We start from the raw sequence: 26,291 nt of genomic DNA, 5'->3' as shown, positions 1-26,291 counted from the left end.
ACTCTCATATTGCAGCTGGGAGTGTGCACTTTCAGCCCATATTATATATATAATTGTATTTCTGAACATGTTTTTGTAAACGGCTAAAATAACAAAACTTGTGTCACTGTCCAAATATTTCTGGACCTAGCTGTATATTAGATATACGCATATGTAGCACCCAGGAATATGGGGTACTCTGTTCCGGGCATTGTCTCTATTGGGAATGTCATGATGGTGGCCGTTACCCGGTTCCGTGCCCTGGGCCCTTTTTGTAATGAGGATATTTACAGGGGATTTGTGAATAAAGTTATTCGTGATGCCACTTGCGGTGTTGCGGCTTCTTCAGTGGCACCCGTAATAGGGAATAGTGGCATGGCAGCATCTCATGCCAGCCCTTCAGTCTATGGTGATTCCAGAACTATTTCCTATTACGAGATTCCCCGAAGAACCTCCCGGGGGAGAAATGCATTGGGCATGAATACCAACAAGGAGCTAAGTATCATGGTTGCATTCAACAGCCTGCTTGGCTAATTAATTATTATATGAGGCAATTATGGTTTAACCTCTGAGCTGTCTGGAGGTATGCCAAGTGGTCAGTATAGATGGTGACAGGATGAACCGACCCCTGCAAACTAGGGTGAAAATGAGTCACTCCAAGTCAGATGATGTTGTTAGTAGTGGTGGGCGAACCCAAACTATAAAATTCGGGTACCGTACCAAAGACATAGTGTTCATGCACACGATACCGAACACGAGTTTTCCTGGGAAGCTTGTGTTACAGTTTGGCTCCAGTTTGGGTCCAGGGGCTGTAAAAACAAGCATATTATTAAAAAACATTATGATTATATTTACAGGTTCTGCGACGCATCCTCCAGAGCCGCTCAGCCGCTGTCTCCCAGCCGCTTCCACTTCCGTGTCTTATCATTAACTTCAATGTACAGGACATGATCCAAAAAATAAGAGCAAATATGAAATGCAATGCGCTTCAGACGAGGTGTCCTTTGTCAAAGCATAACTGTTTCGGCTGTTTTCGGCCATGTTCGCGGTGACGTCAGGGTTCACCCGAGTCCATGACCCATGGACTGTACGAGTCTCACATTGATATCACCCAACACAGCTAACACTCTCATTACAGGAGCAGGTTGGCTACATATATTCCCATGCAGCTGAGGTGCTTCTGTCAGGAGATTGTGCGCCGTGTGGGGCGCTGCAATGCGAGACTTGCAGGAGTCATATGCAAGTTGAATCATACCCCAACTGTCAGCCTGCTTCTTGCTCTGTATAGATGCTTGTCTGTACACAGTGATGAAGCAGAACTGACATCGCTCTACCTGTGGACTATGTTGGAGGAAGGATTTTTTTTTTATAATAAAGATTATTAATTATTAATAAATGTTTTTTTGTTTTATTTCTAATAAAAAAAATTCTATGTTGTGCTTTTTTTTTTTTTACGGTTTACTAGAAATTCATGGTGGCCATGTCTAATTTGGCGTGACACCATGAATTTCGGACTTAGAACCAGCTGAGAATACAAAGCTGGTATTAACCCCTTTATTACCCAGCGTGCCACCCCCATCAGGGCCGTTGAACGAGCCGGGTAAAGCGCCTGGAAATGGCGCTAAGAAACAATGCGCCATTTCCAGGGGCGGCTTCGGGCTGCGGTTTTTAGCGTGGGAGGCCCAGAACGCTTGGGCCTTACCATGCTGAGAATCCCAGCTGACTCGGGATCAAAATACTATAGAAAGAAAAAATGGCACTCCCTTCAAAATATAGGTGCCCGGATAGGATCCCAGTCCATTCAAATATAGTGAAGAAAAAATCTGGCACACAAAGAATATCCAAAATATTGTAGTAAAAAAAAAAAAAAAAATTATATATCTCTCTATCTATCTATATTTTATTTTTTAAACCCAATGTATAAAGAACACAATGTGTGTCAATCAGGACATTTCGGTCCTTCCTTGGACCTTTATCAAACTCACATAAGATTGGTGGTCGCTTATGAAGGACAGGAGCGCATGTGAATATGTGGAATCATCACAACAGGATAGCGCCCACGCTATTATAAATTTTTTTTTTAAATAATTAAAAACATTTTTATGGGCTTTCTGTATTTTGATTGCCAGCCAAGGTAAAGCCAGACAGATGGGGGTGGCAGTCCGTACCGTACCCATCCGCTTTATCTGTGCTGAGAGTCAAAAAATACTGTGCAATTATTTATTTTTACATTACTATATGTGTGAGGGACCCAACAGCCAATCATAGACGCTGTCACGCAGAATGGGGGTCTGTTATGATCCGGTAACCATGGAAGCTTACAAAAAACTCCCATTAGTGGAAAAACACCAAGAACAACAAGAGTAGTTGGAACCTGGGCTGACCGCAATCCCTTAACTATCAGACCACACTAGAAGTAGCCGTGGAGCGTTCCTATACACCTAGATGCCTCGTCACAGCCTGAGAAACTAGCTACGCCTCACAGATAGAAATAAGGAAATCTACCTTGCCTCAGAATAGTCCCCAAAGGAGTAGATAGCCCCCGACATATAAAGATTACAGTGATGTAGGAAAACACAATACACAGATAAGAAAAATAGATTTAGCAAAGGCAAGGCCCAACTAACTAGATGCAAAGGAAAGGAAAGGAAACTGATTGTGGTCAGTACAAAAATCCTGCAGAAAAAATACCAATCTCCTGACAGTAAAATGGCCCTTGAGGTCGAACGACCTTAACCCCACTATATCAGGTACTCTTGTAAATAATGGGAGAGACAAAATGAACACAAAAATACCAAAGTGCAAATAATCAAGTTTGACAAGGAGAAACTCCCTTTTCTTGCAGAAGAGCTAGCAAAGGGGGAACCCCCATGCTCACCAAAATAGAAAGGTAAATCTTCACCTGCAAGAAAACAGATACAAAACAAAACCAAGAAAAACAAACACCCTAAGGTGTAAACCAGGAAGCAAGGAAAAAACCTAACAAACATATCTGCAGAAGTCTTGCACAGGGAAACAAGGAAGAACAGAACTCCAAGCCAGGTACAGAGACTGAAGAAAATTCAATTATAATCGGCACCAGCAAGGCAAAAAGTGCTCTCCTGTATACACCAGACTTGTCTGCAATAGGACTTCCTTAATTCCCAATTAACACTGACACCTGTCTGAGTCACAGGCTCAGGCTGCCACACATTACCCCAGGTTCCCAGTTGTCAATCACCACTCACGTCCCTCCTTCCCGACGCATTTTGTCGGATTATGACTCATCAAGGGATCCGGAGGTCAGAAGCACAGCGAGTATGAGACCATGTCCTCATTTGAATACATCCGTCACAGACCACCGTGGTAACTGTTCACACATGTTTTTCTTTTTGTGTGTTGTATGTCATTGGGTACTCATTTTTAACTGTGGTATTAAAAGTTCAGTTTTTATTATTTCTCTATCCGTGCTGTATATTCTTTTTAACATTTAAATGTCAAGCCACATCTTGTGTGTTGCATGGACCATACCTCCCTGCTGTGCGAAGACATTATGGTGAAATGGGGGAGGAGGCAATTAATGTCACTGTCCTGCTGTCTGCCTGAAATATTTTGAAACATTTCTGTTGAGTTTTAAAATGTAAATGCTAGGCAGCATCCTGTATGTAAGTCAATGCAATTAGGCAATGTTTAAATTAATATGCATCAGAGAATGAAGTGACACAGCTGCAAAGTTGTGGGCAACTAACAACTATCCAGGCCTAATTTGATAAATGGCTGTCTCCACTGAACCTGGAGCCAGGGAAGGCCATGTACGATTACGGTGCAAACCTAGTGGCGGCACTATGCCTAAGCGACATCACATATGCACTGCATGGATCAACCTGGTTGTACAGAAATTTCTAGAGCACTATTATATCCTGGATGTGCTGCTGCAAAAGGCACAGTCGCTGTGTGCTCACTTTTAAAATTGAAATGCTGGGCCCCAGCCTTTGTGTTGCATGGACTGTACCTCCCTGCTGTGCAAAGACACTATGGGGAAGGGAGCAATTGATGCTCTGTACTGCTGTCTGCCTGAAAGGTTTTTAAATGTTGAAACTCCAAGATGGGTCTCAAAGTTGTGTCTTCTGGGTAGTGCCAGGCGTCTGAGAGCAAGAGGCCTACACCGGTCACTCAAGCATGTCTTCAGTTTTAAAATTGAAATGCTGGGTCACAGCCTGTGTGTTCCATAGACCATACCTCCATGATTTTTTTAAGGCCCTGTGGGGAATGGGGAAATTGATGTTACTGTACTGCTATCTCCTGAAAGGATTTTGAATATCGAGACTACAGCATGGGTCTCAAAGTTGTGTCTTGTGGGTAGTGACAGGCTTCTGGGAGCAAGAAGCCTACACCGGTCACTCAAGTGTGACGCCCCTGGACTACTCAGGTCGTCACAGGGTACTGCACGCTCTTTATCTCCAAGTGCAGGACTCGACCCCCCCATGGTTCTGGGTTCCCAACTTGCAGCACTGCCTCCATCAGCATCTAAAAATCCTAATCACACCTCGCACCACACCCTGTCAGGCACATTAGTGGGCTGCTAAACTGGAATAGGGCCGCCCACCTAGGGGTCAGGCAGGGAGGTGGGATGTGACAAGTCAGTTCAGTGGTAGCCCTCGAGCAGTGAGGAGCTAGGAGGGAGTGTGTGGCTCCCGGGGAGGAGAAAATTGGGTTGCAGATGGTGGTCTGGACCCGGAGGAGTTGGAGACCCGGTCGCGGGATATTGTGACTGGGTGCCTGGCTTAGCCTAGGAGGACAGTTGGCTTCTGCAGTCCAATAGCGGGGCTGGGGCAAAAAGCATGTTGGGGTACTGGACCCTAGGTCGGGGAGAGGCTTCAAGCAACCCAGCAATTAACCAGCGGAGGATAGGGCCTTATGGATTGTCCCCATGAAGCTCAGAAATCGGGGGCACTAGCGCAACGAGGGGGGATAGGGCTTTCCAACCAAAGCAGCCCACTGAAATCCCAAGCATGAGCTCCTGAGAGCAAGCTCCTCTACTACCCATAATAGGGAGCGGGGCCCGGACAGCTTCAAGCTTACGGGCCACTTGGACACTACTAAATTCTGTGCACGGAGGCAGGTTCCGGACCATCAGGCAGTACTGCAGGGGACGGGACCAGGACGAGCTTCCCCAAGAGGGCAGCGGCACCCAGAGACTTTGTTTACCACGTTGTCAGTGTCTGCTTTCCTTCTGAGTCCCGGGGCCTTCCCCTACCCGTGGAGGGTAACGTCATCTGGCTGCCCCACTCCATCACCCCGGGTACTCCCAACGGCAGCGGCGGTACTCCCTATTACCGAACACCACGGGTGGCGTCATGAACTAATTCCCCAAAAAATAACCCCCCCATCACATTTTAGAGTGACCCCGAGCCCCCGGGTCCGGTAACCCTCGAGCCCCGAGTAGCGACACCCGGATCCGAGTGATTTGACCGCTGCTGGGGCGGTACACAAGCATGTCTTCATTTTGCACTTGACACTTTACTGCTTTTTAGACTTTAAGGTCACTGGACTTTTATATTAAGCCTATAACAAATGTTTAAAGTTTTTTAAATTAATTGTGTTCCTCTCTGCTGAACGATCTTTTGTGTGCTCTTCTATCAATTGATATGGAATTTCTATGTCCTGCTGCACGTACTGCATTTAAATATACAGCAAAAAATACCTAAAATATATCTTTTATAGTTATTCCTTAAAAGGAAGCAAGAATCATCTTGCCTCTATTAAAATTTTTCCAAAATAAAACGCCAAGTACAGCTCTCTAGTCGCCTGTCCCTTGTAAATTCAATAGGACCAGTGCATCCTATCTGCTGGCGCCTCAGTAATTCATAAATGGCGATGATGTACCATAGTAAATCAACCTGAAATCAGTAATATACATTTAGTTTGGGACGGATTCAGATATAAAGCAGATAGTGCTCAGAGATATTTCACTTAAATTCTAGATTAACATGTCTGTTTAGGCACAATCATTATTAGAAAAAGAGGAATGATCTCACCCACTCTGGTGTGCTCATATCCTCTTTTGACAGTTGCTCATTAAGCGTCTCCACAGTTCCTTTTGATCTGGATCCGGGACCCCAAAAACTGAGCTCACTGCCTGTTCCAGATTCTCCTCCTCCCGACACGTTTCCTATATCCCATATTCATCAGGGGAGCTTTGGCAGGAGATAAAGGTGACCATGACACTTGAAAAAGTGTACTGAAAATTCCAAAAACAAGGGGGTATTAGCTTATAACAATCCCCCTGTATACTTCCTTAAAGGAGCTTCAAAAGAAAAGAGCAAGTAACTCACCGTTTGGCGACAGCGTGACTTTTCTGTGCTGCCCGCCGGTGTGTGCAGACCCCATGTTTATATGGCTGCAAGGCTCCTGCTGGCGTGCGACGTCGCATCCTTCTGCTGTTCCTTACTTCCGCATTACGCGGTGGAACGCATAGTTGGAACGCATGATTTCCTGGGATGCGATGCCACTCCTCCCAGCGCGGGACGTCACCAAATGGGAACGCCCGCTTTAGGACGCAGTTGCGTCCCCAATGCCTGCCCCATTAGAGAACGCTACTATGTACTCTGTTGCGATATTAAGCGCATGCGCGATATCCGCTTAAATGAACATGCATTTTTTATATATATTAATCCAGCCTGTTTTTACTTTATAGCAGCCCGGATACAAAGGCAGAGCATTTAACAGATGACATGTACAGGTTTATAAAAAAACGGGAGATATTTAAAAAGGATTAATTGGATCTTCAAAAGGAGAAATTAGCCAAGAACAAGTACAAAAAAATAGAAAGATGATTTTGTTAACACTTATTTTATATTGAGAGAGCTACTGGAGATACATGTCCCATTCATTAAGAATTTAAACAGATACTGACTGGGAAATTAGAAAATAATAATAATAATAATAATAATAATAATTTTATTCATTTATATAGCGCTATTAATTCCATAGCACTTTACATACATTGGCAACACTGTCCCCATTGGGGCTCACAATCTAGAGTCCCTATCTGTATGTCTTTGGAATGTGGGAGGAAACCGGAGTACCCGGAGGAAACCCACGCAAACACGGGGAGAACATACAAACTCCTTGCAGATGGTGTCCTTGGTGGGATTTGAACCCAGGACCCCAGCGCTGCAAGACTGCAGTGCTAGCCACTGAGCCACCGTGCCACCTCTATCAACTCCACCACCGACTAATGCTGTCTAAATGGATCTAGCCCTACCTAGCCGCGGAGGTTGGCACCCTAGGATAGACGGTGATGGGCGCCCCCGCTCGTACGATGACTCACCCTCCTAACTAGTGCTCATCCTAAATCTACAAAAAGGGTGCAAAGGATAAGGACTCATTTAGGCCTAGAGGGTAGACTGTTTTTAATCGAAAGATCCATTTTGTTTCAATCTGCAATATTTTCTTGTCCCAGTTTCCTCCTCTTTTGAGTGGAGGGACCACATCTATGCCCTGAAAAGTCACTTTACTGGTATCGCCTCCATGAGCTATGTTTATATGTTTTGCCAGAGGGGTGTCGTTTTTTAATCTTATGTCTCTCAGATGTTCGCCTATTCTTCTGCGAAATTCCCTTTTAGTTTTACCGATGTATTCCTGTCCGCAGGAGCACGTTGCTTTGTAAATAACTCCTTTTGTTAGGCAGTTAACAAATGAACGGATATCATATTCTTTTCCCGTGTTTCTACCAAAAAATGTCTTCCCCACTTTAATCACATTACAGGCTAGGCACCCACTGCAACGGTTGCAACCTTTCAGATTACTTTTTAACCAGTTGCTGCCTCTTTCTCTCTGGTCCACAAAGTGGCTATTGGTTAGCCTGTCTTGTAGGGATCTTGCCTTTCTGAAGGTGATCTGGGGTTTATCTGGGATGAATTTACCAATATCTAAGTACATTTTGAGAATGGGCCAATGCCTCTCCAGTACCTCTCTCATGGCTCTCGAGCCATTATTGAAGGTTGTGACAAATCGAATCAACTCCTCCGTTTTGTTCTCTTTTGGAGGAGGATAAAGCAGTGTAGGTCTATCAATCCTGCTTATTTCCTCACGTGCTTTTTTAATTACAGTGTTAGGGTGTCCCCTATCCCAAAAGCGATTTTCTAGGTCCTCAAATTGCTGTCTACATTTCTCTGAATTGGAGCAGTTTCTCTTAATTCTTGAAAATTGAATTACTGAGGCGCCAGCAGATAGGATGCACTGGTCCCATTGAATTTACAAGGGACAGGCGACTAGAGAGCTGTACTTGGCGTTTTATTTTGGAAAACTTTTAATAGAGGCAAGATGATTCTTGCTTCCTTTTAAGGAATAACAATAAAAGTTATATTTTAGGTATTTTTTGCTGTATATTTGACGTACTGCATTTATCCTGATTTGCTCTATACCTTTTTGTATGTTTTAATAATTTTGTTAAATAAAACATTAAAACATAAGATCTCCGTTTTTTGTTTGGGTATCTATCCTGAGGTTGTAGTGCGCAGTCACATTAGAAAATGTAAGTGATCACTGCGTCGTCCGGACACAGTCACGGAGCCATAGCTATGAGAGCAGTGATGTCAGTGAGTTCACCTGACGTCACAGCTGTCGGTTACCACCGTACCCCAGCTGTGATCTCAGGTGAATTCCCCTCAGGTTTGCGCATCACTAGTCAGGAGTACAGATGAGCGAACTGGTCGCGGTTCGGCTCGAGGTCGGTTCGCCGAAGGGAGCTCCCGTTCGAGTTCGGTTCGTCGAACCGAACTCGAACCAATAGGCTATAATGGGAGGCAATCACAAACACATAAAAATACATTATAAATGTACACATACAGTTAATAAACATTGCCATAACACTTACCGGTCCCCGCGATCCCTCCTGCACTCTGTCTCCTGCCGTTATTCCATCCGATGATCGCTGAATCCTCCCGGTGACCGGCACTGCCAGCAGAGATGCAGGACCTATCGTGACGTCAAAATAGCCATGTGACCAGTCACGTGGCTATTATCTCATTGGCTACAGACTGGTCACATGACTATGACGTCATGTCCTGTCCTAGGTCCTGTCATTGCACTCTCCGGTACACGGTGCACGTTTGTGTATCGCCGTGTACCGGCGACATGCTCTAGCACACGGTCGACTCCCCGTTCCGTTAGGGACCGGCTGACACACTCGGTCATTAACGGAGATCACCGTTGCCATAGCAACGCAGTTAGCGGTGACGTCACCGCTAACCACGGCTCCGGGAGCACCGTTGCTATGGTAACGCGTCTGTCAGCGTTACCGCTGTTACCGCTGACAGCCAGCAGCACTGATCACTCATGGAGTGAAGGCTGCACGCTGCTTCTCGTGCAGCTTTCACGGAGTGAAGGCTGCACGGGAAGCAGCGTCTTCCCCCATGCAGCAGTGATGTAGCAGAGCTGCATTTGTTGAACGAGAAAGACAGAAGAGCAGGATCGTGGAGGGCTGACAGGGGGTAATAAAGATGGAGTCTCTAATGTGTCTGTGTATTTATTTCTATTAAAGTATTTTTTCTCTGTGTGGTGTCTTTTTTTTTTAACCCTTTATTGGAGATTCTTAATGGCCGGGTCAAACGTGCCTGACATTAAGAATCTCTGGCTTAATACTGGCTAGTAAAACAAAGCCAGTATTAACTCATGATTACCTAACAAGCCACCCGGGTCCAGGGCTGTTGGAAGAGTTGGATACAGCGCCAGATGATGGCGCTTCTATGAGAGCGCCATTTTCTGGGACGGCTGCGGACTGAAATTCGCAGCAGAGGCGCCCAGAAACCTCGGGCTAACCTGTGCTGCGGATTCCAATCCCCAGCTGCCTAGTTGTACCTGGCTGGACACAAAAATGGGGCAAAGCCCACGTCATTTGTTTTTTAATTATTTCATGAAATAAGTGAAATAATGAAAAAAAAAAAAAGGGCTTCCCTATATTTTTGGTTCCCAGCCGGGTACAAATAGGCAACTGGGGGTTGGAGGCAGCCCGTGGCTGCCTGCTGTACCTGGCTAGCATACAAAAATATGGCGAAACCCACGTCATTTTTTTGGTGGGCAAAAAACGTCTGCATACAGTCCTGGATGGAGTATGCTGAGCCTTGTAGTTCTGCAGCTGCTGTCTGCTCTTCTCCATACAGACAGACAGCAGCTGCAGAACTACAAGGCTCAGCATACTCCATCCAGGACTGTATGCAGAAGTTTTTTGCCCCCTGAAAAAATTATGTGGGCTTCGCCATATTTTTGTATGCTAGCCAGGTACAGCAGGCAGGTACGGCTGCCCCCAACCCCCAGTTGCCTATTTGTACCCGGCTGGGAACCAAAAATAAAGGGAAGCCCTTTTTTTATTATTTCATGAATTTCATGAAATAATTAGAAAACCAATGACGTAGGCTTCGTCCCATTTTTGTGTCCAGCCAGGTACAACTAGGCAGCTGGGGATTGGAATCCCCAGCACAGGTTGGCCTGAGCTTTCTGGGCCCCACTGCTACGAATTGCAGTCTGCAGCCACCTCAGAAAATGGCATTTTCATAGAAGCGCCATCTTCTGGCGCTGTATCCAACTCTTCCAGCACCTGCCTGCTATACCTGGCTAGCATACAAAAATATGGCGAAGCTCACGTCCTTTTTTTGTAGTTTTTTGGCAAAAAAAATAAAAAATGCTTCCCTCGATTTTCCATTGCCAGTGAAGGTAACACCAAGCAGTGGGGGTTAGCAGCCAGTAGCTGCTTGGATTACCCTTAGCTAGCAATACAAAAAATGCAGCGGGAGCCCATATATATTTTTTTTAATTATTTATTTAAATAACTAAAAACAAAATGGGCTTCCCTGTATTTTGATTGCTGGACATCACAGTGCTGTAAAAATAAATCTTTAAAAATATGACGTAGCGCTCCGCGGTATTTTTGATTCTCAGCGCAGATAAAGCAGACAGCTATGGGTTGCCACCCCCATCTGCCTGCCGTTACCTTGGTTGGCAATCAAAATACAGGGAAGCCCATTAATTTTTTCTATTTAAAAAATAGTTAAAAAAAAAAATGACGTTGGGTCCCCCCATTTTTGATAGCCAGCTAGGGTAAAGCAGACGGCTGTAGCCTGAAAACCACAGCTGACAGCTTTACCGTGGTTGGGGATCCAATGTGGAGGTCCCCTCAGGCTCTTTTTTATAATTATTTTATAAATATTAATAATTACACAATAAAAGTAGGGTCCCCCCCAAATTGGATCACCAGCCAAGGTAAAGCGGACAGCTGTGGTCTGGTATTCTCAGGGCGGGAAGGTCCATAGTTATTGGGCCTTCACAGCCTAAAAATAGCAGGCCGCAGGCACCCCAGACGTGGCGCATCCACTAGATGCGCCAATCCTGGTGCTTCACCCCAGCTCATCCCGTGCCCTGGTGCAGTGGCAAACGGGGTAATAAATCGGGTTGATACTAGCTGTAAAGTCACCTGAGATCAAGCCCAGCAGTTTGTGATGTCATGGCGTCTATCAGATACCCAACATCATAAACTGTCAGTACTAACAAAAACAAAAAAATCGACAAAAGAAATTTATTTGAAAAAACAGTCCCCAAAACATTTCCTTTTTCACCAATTTATCGTAAGAAAAAAAATAAAGGGGTCCCACGACGACTCTGGACCCTTTAGAATATGGGGGGGAGACACTCAGGGAACGTATCCCCCATTTTCTAGGAGTGCGGACCCTTCATGTGAGGAGTGTGGGTGCAATGAATCTGCACTCACTCTCCCCGGGTCCACAGCAGCACAGTCCATGTCGTAATGGTTGCTACCAAAGCTGCAATGCCCTTGCATGAGGTAAGGGCATGCCTAATCAGGAGAACTACTGTAGAGGAAGCTCTGCTCACTGGTATATAGGTGCTCAGAGGTAATAATAAATAAAATTAGTGAGTAACCTCGGCACTCTAAATCTCCCAGACTAAGTCAGTAAGTCACAATGGATAGTAATGCAAAATCACTCTTTATTGGTCCGTATTATGAAAAAAAATTTTTTCATAAGCATATATGTTTTTGTCCAAAACAAGTTACAAATGACGTTTCGGCCTGAGCCTTCGTCAGATTGGACTTATCTGCATGTAATCATGAAAAATGACAATAATCAGTATCACATAAGAGTGAGAGAACAATAACATAAACTCGAACAATGTAGAGGTACAATTGGGATGCAGCAAAAAAAATTGCAACACAGCAAGAAATGAAACACATGATACAAATGTCATAATACAGTACAAGGACAATATAGTAATGACAAATATGGGGTCAGAGTAGGCTTAGACAGCTCTGGTACGAAAGAGATGTCAATCATAAAGTAACATGTGCAGTAGGTGTAGAGCTACACTATGCATGGCAGAGCTAATGGGTAGACCGACCATAGAAAAAGAACAGAGAAAAAGAACGGAGAAAAAGTGGAGAGAAGGTGGAGAAGAAGTGGAGAAGAAGTGGAGAAAAAGTGGAGAAAAAGTGGAGAAAAAGTGGAGAAAAAGTGGAGAAAAAGTGGAGAGAAGGTGGAGAAGAAGTGGAGAAGAAGTGGAGAAAAAGTGGAGAAAAAGTGGAGAAAAAGTGGAGAAAAAGTGGAGCAAAAGTGGAGAAAAAGTGGAGAAAAAGTGGAGAAAAAGTGGAGAAAAAGTGGAGAAAAAGTGGAGAAAAAGTGGAGAAAAAGTGGAGAAAAAGTGGAGAAAAAGTGGAGAAAAAGTGGAGAACAAGTGGAGAACAAGTGGAGAACAAGTGGAGAAAAAGTGGAGAAAAAGTGGAGAAAAAGTGGAGAACAAGTGGAGAACAAGTGGAGAAAAAGTGGAGAACAAGTGGAGAAAAAGTGGAGAAAAAGTGGAGAAAAAGTGGAGAAAAAGTGGAGAAGAAGTGGAGAAGAAGTGGAGAAGAAGTGGAGAAAAAGTGGAGAAGAAGTGGAGAAGAAGTGGAGAAGAAGTGGAGAAGAAGTGGAGAAGAAGTGGAGAAGAAGTGTTTGTTCATGCCAGATGGGAGATAAATAATTTTTTACCGGCGCTGTCATTTACTGTAACGTGATCATCGGTGTACGGTGTATACCTGTGATCATGTGAGCGGGGACCGGAAAAACCATCCTGAATCATGATCTCCAGGGTCTCAGCTAGCCCTGAAACCCCGGAGATTTTCTGACGCCGGGGGGCGTTATTCACTTATTTCTGCCTGCTGTTTATAAACGGCAGATCAGAATAAGGCTACATTAACACGACCGATCCATTTTTGCGGTCTGCAAAAAACAGTCCGTTTTTTTTCACGGGTGCATCCGTGTGGCATCCGTTTCCGTTCCGTAGACGGTCCGTAGGTCATCCATGTGCCTTCCATTTTTTTTGTGTACTGCAAAAAAACTGAAGGAGGGTAAATGCATAAATTTACCCAGGATCCATAGCTTCATCCTACATGAGGCGGTCACATGTTCACTCCAGTGCCATTTTCTACTGCTTTTCACAGCGTAGAGCGCTCTGGTGATTTTCTTGTGCACTTCATATCAGTCTTTTCTGTCATTATAATGGCAGAAAGACACATAATATCCCACTCTCCTGCATTTTGTAATTTTGCACCCTTTGGTGCCTTTCATGTGGCACTAAGGGGTGCTTAGCTTTGTATTTAGCCAAAAAAATGAAAAAAAAAATGACGTAGGGTTCCCCCTAGTTTTGTAGCCAGCTAGGGTAAAGCAGACGGCTGCAGCCTGCAGACCACAGCTGGCAACCTCACCTTGGCTGGTAATTCAAAACTGAGGGCACCCCACGCTGTTATTTTAAATTAAATAAATAATTAAAAAAAAAAAAACACGTAGGGGTCCCCCCAAAATTGGATCACCAGCCAAGGTAAAGCAGACAGCTGGGGTCTGATATTCTCAGACTAGGGAGGTCCATGGTTATTGGACTCTCCCCAGCCTAAAAATAGCAGGCCGCAGCCGCCCCAGAAGTGGCGCATCCATTAGATGCGCCAATCCTGGTGCTTCGCCCCAGCTCATCCCGCACCCTGGTGCGGTGGCAAACGGGGTAATATATGGGGTTAATACCAGATGTGTAATGTCACCTGGCATCAAGCCCTGGGGTTGGTGAGGTCAGGCGTCTATCAGATACCCGACATCACCAACCCAGTCAGTAATAAAAAAAAATAGACGACAAAACACATTTTTATTTGAAAAAACACTCCCCAAAACATTCCCTCTTTAACCAATTTATTAGAAAGAAAAACAAATCCAGGTCTGGTGTAATCCAAGGGGTTGCCATGACGATCCACACTGTCCCAGTCAATGAAGAGCAGGATGTTCCCCATTGGCTGGGAGAGCAGTGCAGTGACCTGAGCTAACATCAATGGGTCAGCCCAGGTCACTGCAGGGCATGACAAGTGCTGCTGTTAGCGAGGTACATTACCTGCGCTGATCTCCTGCACTGCTGACAGCCCCTGTCACTGAGTTCAATGACCGCCGCCTTCACAGCCAAGTATCGCGAGAGGCCCGTGACGTCACCGCTAGTCAGTCTCGGGTCGGAAGCGAGAGAAGGTGATGTGACAAGCGGCGGCCATGGAGGACAGTGACAGCGCTGAGGTCGGGATGGCGGGACTTCATCACCGCAGGTAAGCTGAGCGGGACCATGTGTGCAGAGTGTATGTGCAGAGTGTGTGTGTGTGTGTGTGTGTGTGTACATGCCGCGGGCAGGAGGGGGCGGAGCGAGCTGAGCGGGGAAGTGTCGGCTTCCTGCACACGTAACTAGGATAAATATCGGGTTACTAACCAAAGCGCTTTGCTTGGATACCCGATGTTTATCTTGGTTACCAGCTTCTGGCAGGCTGCCAGCGATGGCTCCTGCACACTGTAGCTGTAAAAAGGCCTGCTTTTTGCGGCTAGAACCGTTCTTGAACGTATCTAGAACTATCGAATTTTAGCAAAAAAGCTCGAGTTCTAGTTCGATCTAGAACAGCCCCCAAAATCACTCGAACCGCGAACTGGAGAACCGCGAACTGCGCTCAACTCTAGTCAGGAGCCATGATGTCATAATTGGCTTCTACTTAACTCTCTGGGAGCTGCCATAAAATTTACATCGTTTAAAGTGGAGACCAGCATCTGAGCAATGTTAGTGTCTGATGGTATTGCCACTTCATAGTAATCAGAGGCTTTATGTTCATGCTCCACACAGTGTTTACATGAAGTTGCCACTGAAGCTGCAAACAGCTGATCAGTGGGGGTGCCATGGTTGTACCCTCACTGATCTGAGAATGATGGCCTATTCTTAGCAATATTTACTGTAAGTACTGGATTACTACTATAAAGTCACTGATGATAGTGTCTCTTTGAGTAAACTTTGCATACATTACCAATCCAACTAGTACATATCAATTTCAAATTTTCAATTCTCTACAAATGCTTTCTATTGGTGCTTCTATGGTTTGCTAGTGAGGCACGTGTTCACCTAATTATGTAAGATGTGTACTGCGAACTGACCATGTTATACAGTAACCAAAATGCAATAGTTTTTACTGATTAGATGATCTATTTGAAATGTAGCAGAGAGTTGTGAAATTGAAAACAAACCACAATGCAAATAATGGGCTAATACAAAGTATCACATGCCAGGGAACTAGTTACTTTATTAACTCCTTCAGAAGGCAGCCATAGTTTTAGTTTTTAACTCCATACCTCCCAAATCCATAACTTTCTATTTTTTCCTCTGTTGACATAGACTTAAGGGTTAAGTTGCAATTTTGATTGACACTATTAATTTTAATATACCATGAGCTGAAAAACGGAGAAAACAATTTTATGTTTTTTGGGACTGGAAAGAATAAATTATTTCAGTTTTGTTTTTAAAGGGAACCTGTGTCAGGTGCAATTTGCACCCAGAACCACGAGCAGTTCTGGATGCATTTTGCTAATCTCTGCCTAACTGTCCCTGTATCTGGGGATCTTTAGAAAAAGTATTTCTAAAAGATCTTTTATCTTATGCTAATGAGTGCGGGGAATAGTCCCAAGGGCGCTATATATCCTGACTAGTCCGCCCTCTTAGCATTTCCACGGGGGTGTACGAACGTGCTATTCAATGCAGCACCACGAGCGGTGCCGTGCGTACCTGTGTTCGCTGTGACCGCACTTCTGAATGCCGGAAACTTCCGGTCATTCATAATATGAAGCCGGGTGTACGCGTCCCGGCTTCAGAGAGGTCTAGTGCACATGACCGGAAGTGTCCAGCATTCAGAAGCGTGGTCACAGCGAACACAGGTATGCGCGGCACTGCTCGCGACGCTGCATTGAATAGCACGTTTGTACGCCCCCGTGCGCATGCCAACATGCTAAGAGGGTGGACTAGTTAGGGGATATAGTTCCCTTGGGACTAGTCCCTGCACTCACTTTACATTAATGTTGCATTGGAGGAGTTATGTTCCTGATGTATGTTTTTTTTTCTTTGTTTTTTTTTTTCTTATTTTTGTGCATTGAGGGGTGTGACAACCCTGTATCCTTATCCACCCAGCTTCCAAGTCAGGTTTTATTTAGAGCTAAGCCTGCATTCTTTCTCTTCTACAGTATAAATGCAGTGTGGGTGGGCACATGGAGAAGTGGATCGCTAGAGTTATAAGCTGCACTTTACAGTACCAGCAAAAGCTATGAGATTTCAGAAATCTCATGCACATACTTGTTTTTTTCTCACTGAATTTAACCACTACAGCATATTTGAAATCTGCAAAATGTCAATTCTTTCAGAGGTTTTGCAGTGTGTAAAAACACTGCAAAAAATCCCCACCGCAATCAAGCTTTTCTGTGTTTCTGCAGCATTTTCTGCATTGTTTTTCCTGAATAAAAGTCAATCTATTAAAAATATACTGCAGAAAAATCACACATTAATCTGCACCAAACAATAAAGTAAAAACGCTGTGAGTGAGCATAACCCATCCATACTGAGGTCACCTTGGTGTGTTTGATTGGCTTACACGCTTTTGTATCAATAGATGTTAACAAAATACCTAATGTTTTTAAGTGTGTAGCAATTTTGGATTTTATTTATTCGTTAATTGAAGTGTGCTGACACACAGGCTCATATTTATTTTCATTTGTGCTTTATTTTTGTCTAGCTTTTGGTGTTTATCACCTGTTTTTCACTTTCACCTTACACTTTTTAATCTTTGCCTTTTTTAAACTTTTATTTTACATGTGTTTCCTTATTTTCTGTATGTTCTCCATTATAGGCAGAATTTAGGGTTTTCAGTAGAGCTGGTCGAACTCGCAAATAATCGGGACCAGCAGGTCCCTGCTAAATTTAAAAAAAAAAGCCTGGATCCACTCCAGAATTCGGTACCCATATAAGTCTATGGGGACCAGAATCCGGATATTAAAAACATTGGCGGAAGGGATCGGGGGTTAGGAGTGCACGCTGTGTACTCACTGATGCGGTGTCATGGCGGCAAACTCCTTCCGAGTCACACTTTCCCTTCTGGAGCAGACAGTTGAATATTTACTGCTTTACCCGCCCACCGAATCGTGTAATTGTTTGCAGTTAGATGCGCCCCCACCCTGAGTGTTAGTTGACTGCAACCAATCACAGGCGCCAGAATGGCCAGTGGGTGGGGAAAGCAGTGCAAGTGTCTGTTGGTCAGTATGGTGGTATAAAAATAAATAAAACAATCGGTGCAAGGTCCCCCATATTCTGATGCCAGCACAGATGAAGCCCACGGCTGCAGCCCCCAGCTGTCGGGCTTTATCTGTGCTGTGTATCAAAATAAGCCCAGAGTCACATGTGCGAGGGACTCGCATCACATCACCCAGCACGGCCTGCCGCTCTGCAAACATGAGCATGCAGGTACATAGAAACACATGCGGCCGACCCGCTCGTCAGAAGAGTGTGCTCGGTGCTGCAACGCGAGACTCGCGCGAGTCTCTCACAAGTGTGACTCTGGCCTAAGAGAAACCGCATGCAGCTTTTTTTTTTTAATCATTTAAATAAAAAATTTAAAAAACAATAAAACAAAAAAAACGTGCATTCCCCCCAATTTTGATACCCAGCCAAGATAAAGCCAGCTGGGGCTGGTATGCTCAGCCCGCAGCCACCCGTTATTGCCGCATCCATTAGATGTGACAATCCCGTTGCTTTACCAGCTCTTCCATTGCCCTACTTAGATGGAAATTTGGGTAATAAGAGGTTAATAACAGCGTACAGCTGCTACTAAACCCTAGGGAAGTGATGGCATAGGCGTCTATGAGATACCCGCATCACTAACCTTGAAATGAAAGTAAATAAGTACAAACACAGAGAAAAAAATCCTTTATTTGGAATAAAATATAAAAACACACCCTCTTTCACCAATTTATTATCCCGTCCCCAAACAGCCCTCCAGGTCCGTGTATTGGTGCATTTTTGAGATCACAAAGATGCACCTAAATGCATGCATTTCCTTTTCCCAGCAACGTCTATGAGATTTCTATTTTGCTGTCCACACTGGGCATTTTTTTTGTCTGCATCTTGGCTGCGTTTTTGCAGATGAAGCATGTCAATTCTTTTTGCGTTTTCCAGCGTTTTTGAGCCCTTCCAGTCAATAGATTTGACTTAAAAAAAAAATGCATTGAGCAAAACGCGGTAAAAACGCATTGTGTTTGTGTTTTTGCCATGGTACTTTTTTGGGACAAAAACGCAGCATCTTTGTGGTAAAAAAAAAAAAAAGATGCCGTGTGTGAACATAGCCTAAAGTGCAAAAAAAAACCAAAATCATGGTTATGATATATTCACATACGTCACTCTGATTATAGTGATATCATATTTATGTTACTGTGCTAATGTTTACCACTTTTTTTTTTTTTTTTTACTGTCAACAGCATTTTATGAGGGCCAGTTGTTTATAATATTCTAGTCTCTTCCTATTCCAATTTTTGAGATGCAGAGTGATAAAAAAAAAGCAATTTTGCCATTTTATTCATCCTACCTCACAAACGAAATGAAATAAAAAGTGATAAAAATCCTTTTGATCCAAAAATAGAATGAATAAAAATAAGAGCTCGTTAAGAAAATAAACAAACCCTCACAGCTTTGTAATTAGAACAAATTAACAAAGTAATGACTTTAAGAATATGATGGTGTCGCGGGCGGGGAGGGGACGCTGCGCTCACCACGCTCGGGTCCGGCGCTGCTGCTGCTTCGCTTGCTGCTCGGTGGCTCGAGCGGTGGGCCGGATCCGGGGACTTGAGCGGCGCTCCTCGCCCGTGAGTGAAAAGGGGAATGGTGTTGGGGATTTATTGTCCGTGACGCCACCCGCGGTTGTGGTGAGGTTGTGACACCACCGCTGCTCTGGACGGGGATCCCGGGAGCAATGACAGGGAGCAGCTTAGATGTTGTTCTTCCCCTCCGTGGGTAGGGGGATTGGTTGTCCCGGGGCCCGGTGAGCGAGGGATGGCAGGCGGGCCACGGTGCCCGGGTAGGTGCAGGGCCGCGGGGGCAGCGCGGCGCCGCACGGCACAGCGGCATCCACTCAGCCAACGATGAACGCAAAGCCTCCGGCAAAACAAATGGCTGGATGGACGGGTCCCACAGACGGCTGCGGTTGTTCTTCTCCCGGTAGGTTGGTGGTGACTGCCTTTCCCTGCACCTGTGTTATGTTCTTGGTTCTGGTGACTTCCCACCGGTAACCCGCTCCCCAGCTTGGATGGATGCTGAGGGAGCCCCTTTTGCCCGCAGGCTTTGGCCCTGGGAACTGTAGCCTTGGCGGTGACTGTATTTCCCCTCACGGTTTGAGCTGTTGCCTTCAATCGGGTCTTGACTGCTGGGAAACCCCGGAGGTTCCCTTCGCTAACGGATTTAACCGGTTTTACGGCGACTCCTAGCCTGGTCGGGGTCCGTAAGCCCTGACGAATGGTGCTGGCTTCTCTTCGCTCCCCGATCCGGTACCGGCGGGCCACCGCCTGTCCCCGGTCCTTACGGTTCACGTCAATCAGACTCTCCTGCAGACGGTCACCATCGTCTGCCAACCTTGCTGTATGTGCCCGGGCCACGCACCCGGACACGGTCAGTCTCTTATACTACCACTTCACTCCCCTCCAAAACTGATCTCCTTCCTTTTCCCGCCTCCAGGACTGTGAACTCCTCGGTGGGTGGGGCCAACCACCTGGCTCCACCCCCTGGTGTGGACATCAGCCCCTGGAGGGAGGCAACAAGGATTTTTGTTTGACCTAGATGTGCCTAGCCGGGGTGTGGGGTGTGTTGTTGCAGTGTCTGTGACGTCCTGGCTTGTCCAGGGCGCCACCTTACCCCTTAAGGCCCCGTCACACACAGAGATAAATCTTTGGCAGATCTGTGGTTGCAGTGAAATCATGGACATATTGTTCCATTTGTACACAGCCACAAACCTGGCACTGATTGTCCACAATTTCACTGCAACCACAGATCTGCCACAGATTTATCTCTGTGTGTGACAGGGCCTTTAGTAAAATGCAGACCGTCCGCGGGCTGCCCGTCCATCACCGGTTTTATTTTTGTTTTAACTGCAAAGATAGAAAAACGGTAAAACATGTAAAAACATCACAATTATTTTATAACAGTACGGCTTCCGCTCTTCTCCCACCCAAACAACCTGGCCCTGATGCTGCCCCTAAGAAGTGGGCAGCACCCCTTGACCCCAGTCCAGAACCAAGTTGCCCGAGCGGGTACGGTCTCTTTCAGGGATCCCACGTCCATGGGGACCCCTGAACCCCCGGAGGATCGCCACCGGTTACGGTAGTGGCGGGCCTGGGCCATCCCTTTCCTCCAGGCCCATCCTCCCAAATCAGCCTCTCCGGAGGCGGTACGGATTAAGCCAACAATTATTTACATCCCACTAGTTTGTGGTTGCCCTGCCAGTTCTCGGGCTTGTCCGTAAGAAGTCCCTTACGCAACAGTTGCAGAAAATCCCTATGGGGACTCGTTGCCGGCAACAGCCGGTTCAATCAAAGTTCCAATCAGGTGACATCTTCTGTTAATTCACTTATCATTCTTTTCTAACAACAACGGTGCTGATGGTCCCAACGGGGACAACTTTCGGGCGGAGGGCCGCCGGCTTCACTTTAGGTCCACCTCGCCGACCGGGGTAGGGGGCTGAACGGGTGCTTGAGGCCCCTGGCCTCCTCTCAGCCGGACACCCAGAGCGTACCAGCCCCTCTCCCCACAATGTCGGGTGTAGTTGACGAGGTCACCGGGGAGCAGATTGTGGCTTGGATGGTCTTCTGGCAGATGGTCATTCACATCTCTTCGGGCCACAAAGACTTCAGCCTCCAGGCTTGGTTCATAAATGAAGCCATACCCCCTTCGAGTATCAAATCTCTGCACCTGTCCTTCATATCTCGGGCCCCGCACCCGGAAGTTGGCTCTTCGGAGACGCTCCTTCTCTTCAATAGTGCGGGTCACCAACTCCGCCTTTCTCCTCCCCCTTTCGGCAATCTCCCGGCCCAGCGGTGTCGGCTCCCTGTCCCAATACCGGGCTGCTGCGGGCCCCTGCGCACGGGTTGGGCCCCGTGAGACCTCCTTGACGCTGCCCACCACTGGCAATCTGGGTGGAAGGTCCCGTGGTGATTTGGCCTGGGGTGCTGCCTCACAGCGACGACCCGGCGCAACCTCAGCCGAGGTGTGGGGAACGGGCACAGGGATCCTCCCCCGCTGAACCTCCGCCTCCTCCTGCATGAGACGGGCTGCCGGGGTCGGTCCGGGGTCAGGAACGGTCACCGGTGCCTCCGGTACAGCCTCACCGACGGGCTCGGCCTTTGGTGTCTTCCAAGGAAGCGGTTCCGGGCGGTCACGGACTTCTGCTGCAGACCGGTCCGCCGGGGCGGATGGGCAGGGTACCGCTACCGATCGTGGTGGTATCGGGCCTAGTGACGGGGCAGCAGCAGCCAATACGGGTAGCGGGGGAGGTAGCAGGGCGAGCGGGTGTAGACCGGACCCCTCGGCCGCGATGACCGACCCGCTAGGGGTACAGGGGCATGGGTCCCCTTACCCGCTCCTCCAGAACTCTCTCCACCTCGCGTCTCCGTATGGCCGCCACCACCTCCTCCATGTCGGCCTCCCACTCCTCCAAGAGGAGCTGCACCCGGATCTGCAGCCGTTGCTGTAGCTGGGCGGTCCGGACCTCCACCCACGCCGCGGTCCCGGGCGCGGGGGCTACGGTGCTGCGGGACGGTTGGTACATCGCTGCAGCGGCCTCTTCCAGGAACCGAAAGATGGCCGCAGGGTCCTGGCGTCCCTGCTTTTATAGCCGCAGGCTACATGCGGCCAGACGCCATCTGTCCCCCTTTTTCCGGCTCCTCCTCTACAGGGGCGGGGTTTTGGTTTTCACGCCTCCACTGCTCGAGGAGACGCTCGAGCGGGGACTTTTCGCGCCCAAAATGGCGGCTTCTCAAAATTTTCGGCCGGACACCTCCAGCGGTGACAAGCCGCACCTCTACCAGACGGCAAAGCGGTAAGATCCTGTTCGTGACGCCAAGTTGTCGCGGGCGGGGAGGGGATGCTGTGCTCACCACGCTCGGGTCCGGTGCTGCTGCTGCTTCGCTTGCTGCTCGGTGGCTCGAGCGGTGGGCCGGATCCGGGGACTTGAGCGGCGCTCCTCGCCCGTGAGTGAAAAGGGGAATGGTGTTGGGGATTTATTGTCTGTGACGCCACCCGCGGTTGTGGTGAGGTTGTGACACCACCGCTGCTCTGGACGGGGATCCCGGGAGCGATGACAGGGAGCAGCTTAGATGTTGTTCTTCCCCTCTGTGGGTAGGGGGATTGGTTGTCCCGGGGCCCGGTGAGGGAGGGATGGCAGGCGGGCCACGGGGCCCGGTGAGGTGCAGGGCCAGCGCGGCGCCGCACGGCACAGCGGCACCCACTCAGCCAACGATGAACGCAAAGCCTCCGGCAAAACAAATGGCTGGATGGACGGGTCCCACAGACGCCTGCAGTTGTTCTTCTCCCGGTAGGTTGGTGGTGACTGCCTTTCCCTGCACCTGTGTTATGTTCTCGATTCTGGTGGCTTCCCACCGGTAACCCGCTCCCCAGCTTGGATGGATGCTGAGGGAGCCCCTTTTGCCTGCAGGCTCTGGCCCTGGAAACTGTAGCCTTGGCGGTGACTGTATTTCCCCTCACAGTTTGAGCTGTTGCCTTCAATCGGGTCTTGACTGCTGGGAAACCCCGGAGGTTCCCTTCGCTAACGGATTTGACCGGTTTTACGGTGACTCCTAGCCTGGTCGGGGTCCGTAAGCCCTGCCGAATGGTGCTGGCTTCTCTTCGCTCCCCGATCCGGTACCGGCGGGCCACCGCCTGTCCCCGGTCCTTACGGTTCACGTCAATCAGCCTCTCCTGTAGACGGTCACCACCGTCTGCCAACCTTGCTGTATGTGCCCGGGCCACGCACCCGGACACGGTCAGTCTCTTCTACTACCACTTCACTCCCCTCCAAAACTGATCTCCTTCCTTTTCCCGCCTCCAGGACTGTGAACTGCTCGGTGGGTGGGGCCAACTGCCTGGCTCCACCCCCTGGTGTGGACATCAGCCCCTGGAGGGAGGCAACAAGGATTTTTGTTTGACCTAGATGTGCCTAGCCGGGGTGTGGGGTGTGTTGTTGCAGTATCTGTGACGTCCTGGCTTGTCCAGGGCGCCACAATGGCCCCCCCAAAAAATGTCAAAGTTATTTTCTTGTGCAAAAGTAATAAAACAAAAGTACTTCAAAATAACTAACAAATTAGCTATTATTGTAATCACTCAATCACAGAAAAAAAAAAATAACATTTAAACAGAATTGCTGTTTTTTGTTTGTTCACAAAGTGTATTAAGGCCTAAGCCACACGGTGAGAAAATCGATGCGAGTGAAGTGTGATAAAACATCACATTCCACTCGAACCAATTTTAGCCTGCGTGTCAGCACACATGAGCGATTATTTTCTCAGCCATAATCGGACAGAGAAACCAATCGCAGCATGCTGCGATTGTAATGCAGTACTCTTTTCTCTTGCACCCATTCAAGTGTATGGGGCGAGAGAAAAATCGCACTACACTCGCGGTACACCGGTGCAGAGCGAGAATCGCAATAGTTGGCTACGGGGGAGAGAGGGAGAGAAATCCCCGCCCCTCCTCAGAGCTGGCCCGCTCCCCGCAGCGGAGGTCCGCTCCCACAGTCAGACCTCAGTCGCAGGGACACTTGCATGACACAAGGCTCCCGCTGTGCTGCCAGCGGAGTGTCATGCCACAATTGCACTAGTGCCCCGTGTGGCCCTGGCCTTAAAGTTGTATGTGCCACTAAGAGGCACCAATGAAAATTTCAGCATGTCACACATAAAATAAGCTATCACACTGCTCTATTGATGGAAAATTCTAAAATGTATGGTTCCCAAAATACGGTGACACATAAACAAATGATTTTTTTTTCAAAGGTTTTTCGCGAGTTCGACCAGCTCTAAGGCTATGTGCGCACGTGTGCGTATTGCATGCAGTTACGCTGTGTTCTGCACCGCAGCATAACTGCATGCGTCCTGCGTCCCCAGCACAATCTATGAAGATTGTGCATGAGACGTGCGCACGTGGCGTATTAGAACGCAGCGATTTGGCTGCTGCCCGATGCGTGCGTTCTAAGAAGTGACATGTCACTTCTTTCGTGCGCTTTGCATGCTGTCTATAGGGAGAGGCAGCATGCAGAGAGCACAAATTCTGCAGGCACCAGGCGCTTCAGAACAGATCTTTTCAGCTGCGCTTTGAAGCGGACCTTTTGTGTGCGGTGCAGAGCGCACACGTGCGCACATAGCCTAATTGTTACCCTTTTGTTCATAAGTGTAAGTTAGAAGTACCTAAAATAGTACCACTGATAAATACAACTCATACAGCAAAAACACGCCCTTATATAGCTTGTCAAGTTGAAAAATGAAAAAATAATATGGCTCCTAAAATATGACAATAGAGAAAAATGTTTGGTCAACAGCCCAAAATAATTATAATAATAATATTTTTTTTTCCTTAAGGAGTTAAACTCTGGGGGGATATCTGCAAGGCACAGCTTGTCAGTCAGCTCCTGATAACAAGTCCAACCTCCAGGCGTAACCTCGCTGGATCTCTATGCCATTTATAATGTCATCTGGATGCAGCCTTCACCAGATCAGCCAGTAATGCAGCAGGCTGAATATGATGACTATAGCCGTCCTAAACTAGCGCCCAATTAAGGCCCCTTTCACACATCAGTTTTTTGCCAGCGCTGGATACGTTTTTTTCTTATTGACTTGTATTAGCAACAGATGGCCTCACGTTGCATCTGTCGGACGACAGATCCGTCGAAAAATGTGTTTGTGGCCGACGGAAGCGACGTCCAGGGGAGCGTTTTTTGTCACCGTCGAAAAAATGGACAGTGCTGGATCCATCACTGTCCGTCGTGTTTTAGAATGGAAGCCTATGGGCGTAGGATCCGTCAGATGACGTATTTCAGCGACGGTTTCAGTTTTTTTAAAACAGAAAGATCTCTCTCTCTCAGGAGATTTTACTACCAAATAACCTTTCACATGGAAAAACAAAAATTATACAACGGATCCGGTTTTTTTTTTTACAGGATCCGTCGCATCAGTTTTAACAAAATCTGCGACGGATCCGTTACATCACTCACAAGACGGATTGTGATTGATGACAAAAAAACTGATGTGTGAAAGAGGCCTGAGTGCTCAAACTTAATTATGGTCCTTGGCTCTTTAGGTAGCATGAGTGCACAATGCCCCACTCTCAGCAGTATCTATGATATCTATGACTTGGTAAATAGCTTTTAACGTAAAATAAACTCACAATGCATAGTAAAAGATCGTGTCATTTCTTACCTTATCTTGTTTTTTAATCAGCGTCCCCTTATTAAGTTCTACTCCTCCAAAAAGTGAGTTTCTTATCATCCCAAACATTGCTGACAGGGCGGTGTATTGGCTCTCACTTCTGGCTGCTAGTTCCCCTGATGGCTGTGAATATAATATAATAGTCTGTAATATATCTTACTGTAAGTCTATGTATCCTGAAGGGCTACCTGTGCTGCACACTTTAATGCCACTTTCCCTACTTCCTATCTTTCTTGCTGCTGACTGTGGAGCTGAATGGGAAGTAGAGAAAGCATACGCGCCTGTCTTGTCTTCCTGTGTATTATTGGGAGGAGACAGAGGCAGGCTTTGCCTAATAGTGTCACACTTATAATGAGCTCAGCAGTATTTGGTGGTTTAAATTGTTCCTGGAGAACAGCAGAAGTAAACTGCCCATTCCCAACATTCAGCAGTTTTGGCAGCATGCCACAAATTCCTGAACAATCGATAAAAACAGAGGATTTTTTTCCACTTGTAAAAAAAATGAAT

At 47.0% G+C, this 26,291-nt stretch overlaps 1 protein-coding gene across 2 annotated transcripts in view; it reads right to left on the bottom strand.

Annotated features, from left to right (window-relative positions):
• HEBP1 (heme binding protein 1) overlaps positions 1–26,080 on the bottom strand; it is a 119,592-nt gene extending 93,512 nt beyond the window's left edge. For both annotated transcript variants that reach the window (XM_075320898.1, XM_075320899.1), the window contains exon 1: positions 25,776–26,080. In XM_075320898.1, coding sequence (XP_075177013.1) covers positions 25,776–25,853 — 78 coding nt within the window. In that variant the 5' untranslated portion in view covers positions 25,854–26,080. The remainder of the gene's footprint in view (positions 1–25,775) is intronic.
• Between the last annotated feature and the right edge of the window lie 211 nt (positions 26,081–26,291).

This window comes from Anomaloglossus baeobatrachus, chromosome 8 (assembly GCF_048569485.1).
Source record: "Anomaloglossus baeobatrachus isolate aAnoBae1 chromosome 8, aAnoBae1.hap1, whole genome shotgun sequence".
NCBI classification, from domain to species: Eukaryota; Metazoa; Chordata; class Amphibia; order Anura; family Aromobatidae; genus Anomaloglossus; species Anomaloglossus baeobatrachus.
Note: the sequence above shows the minus strand (reverse complement) of the source record. Positions and strands in the feature narration are given on the sequence as shown.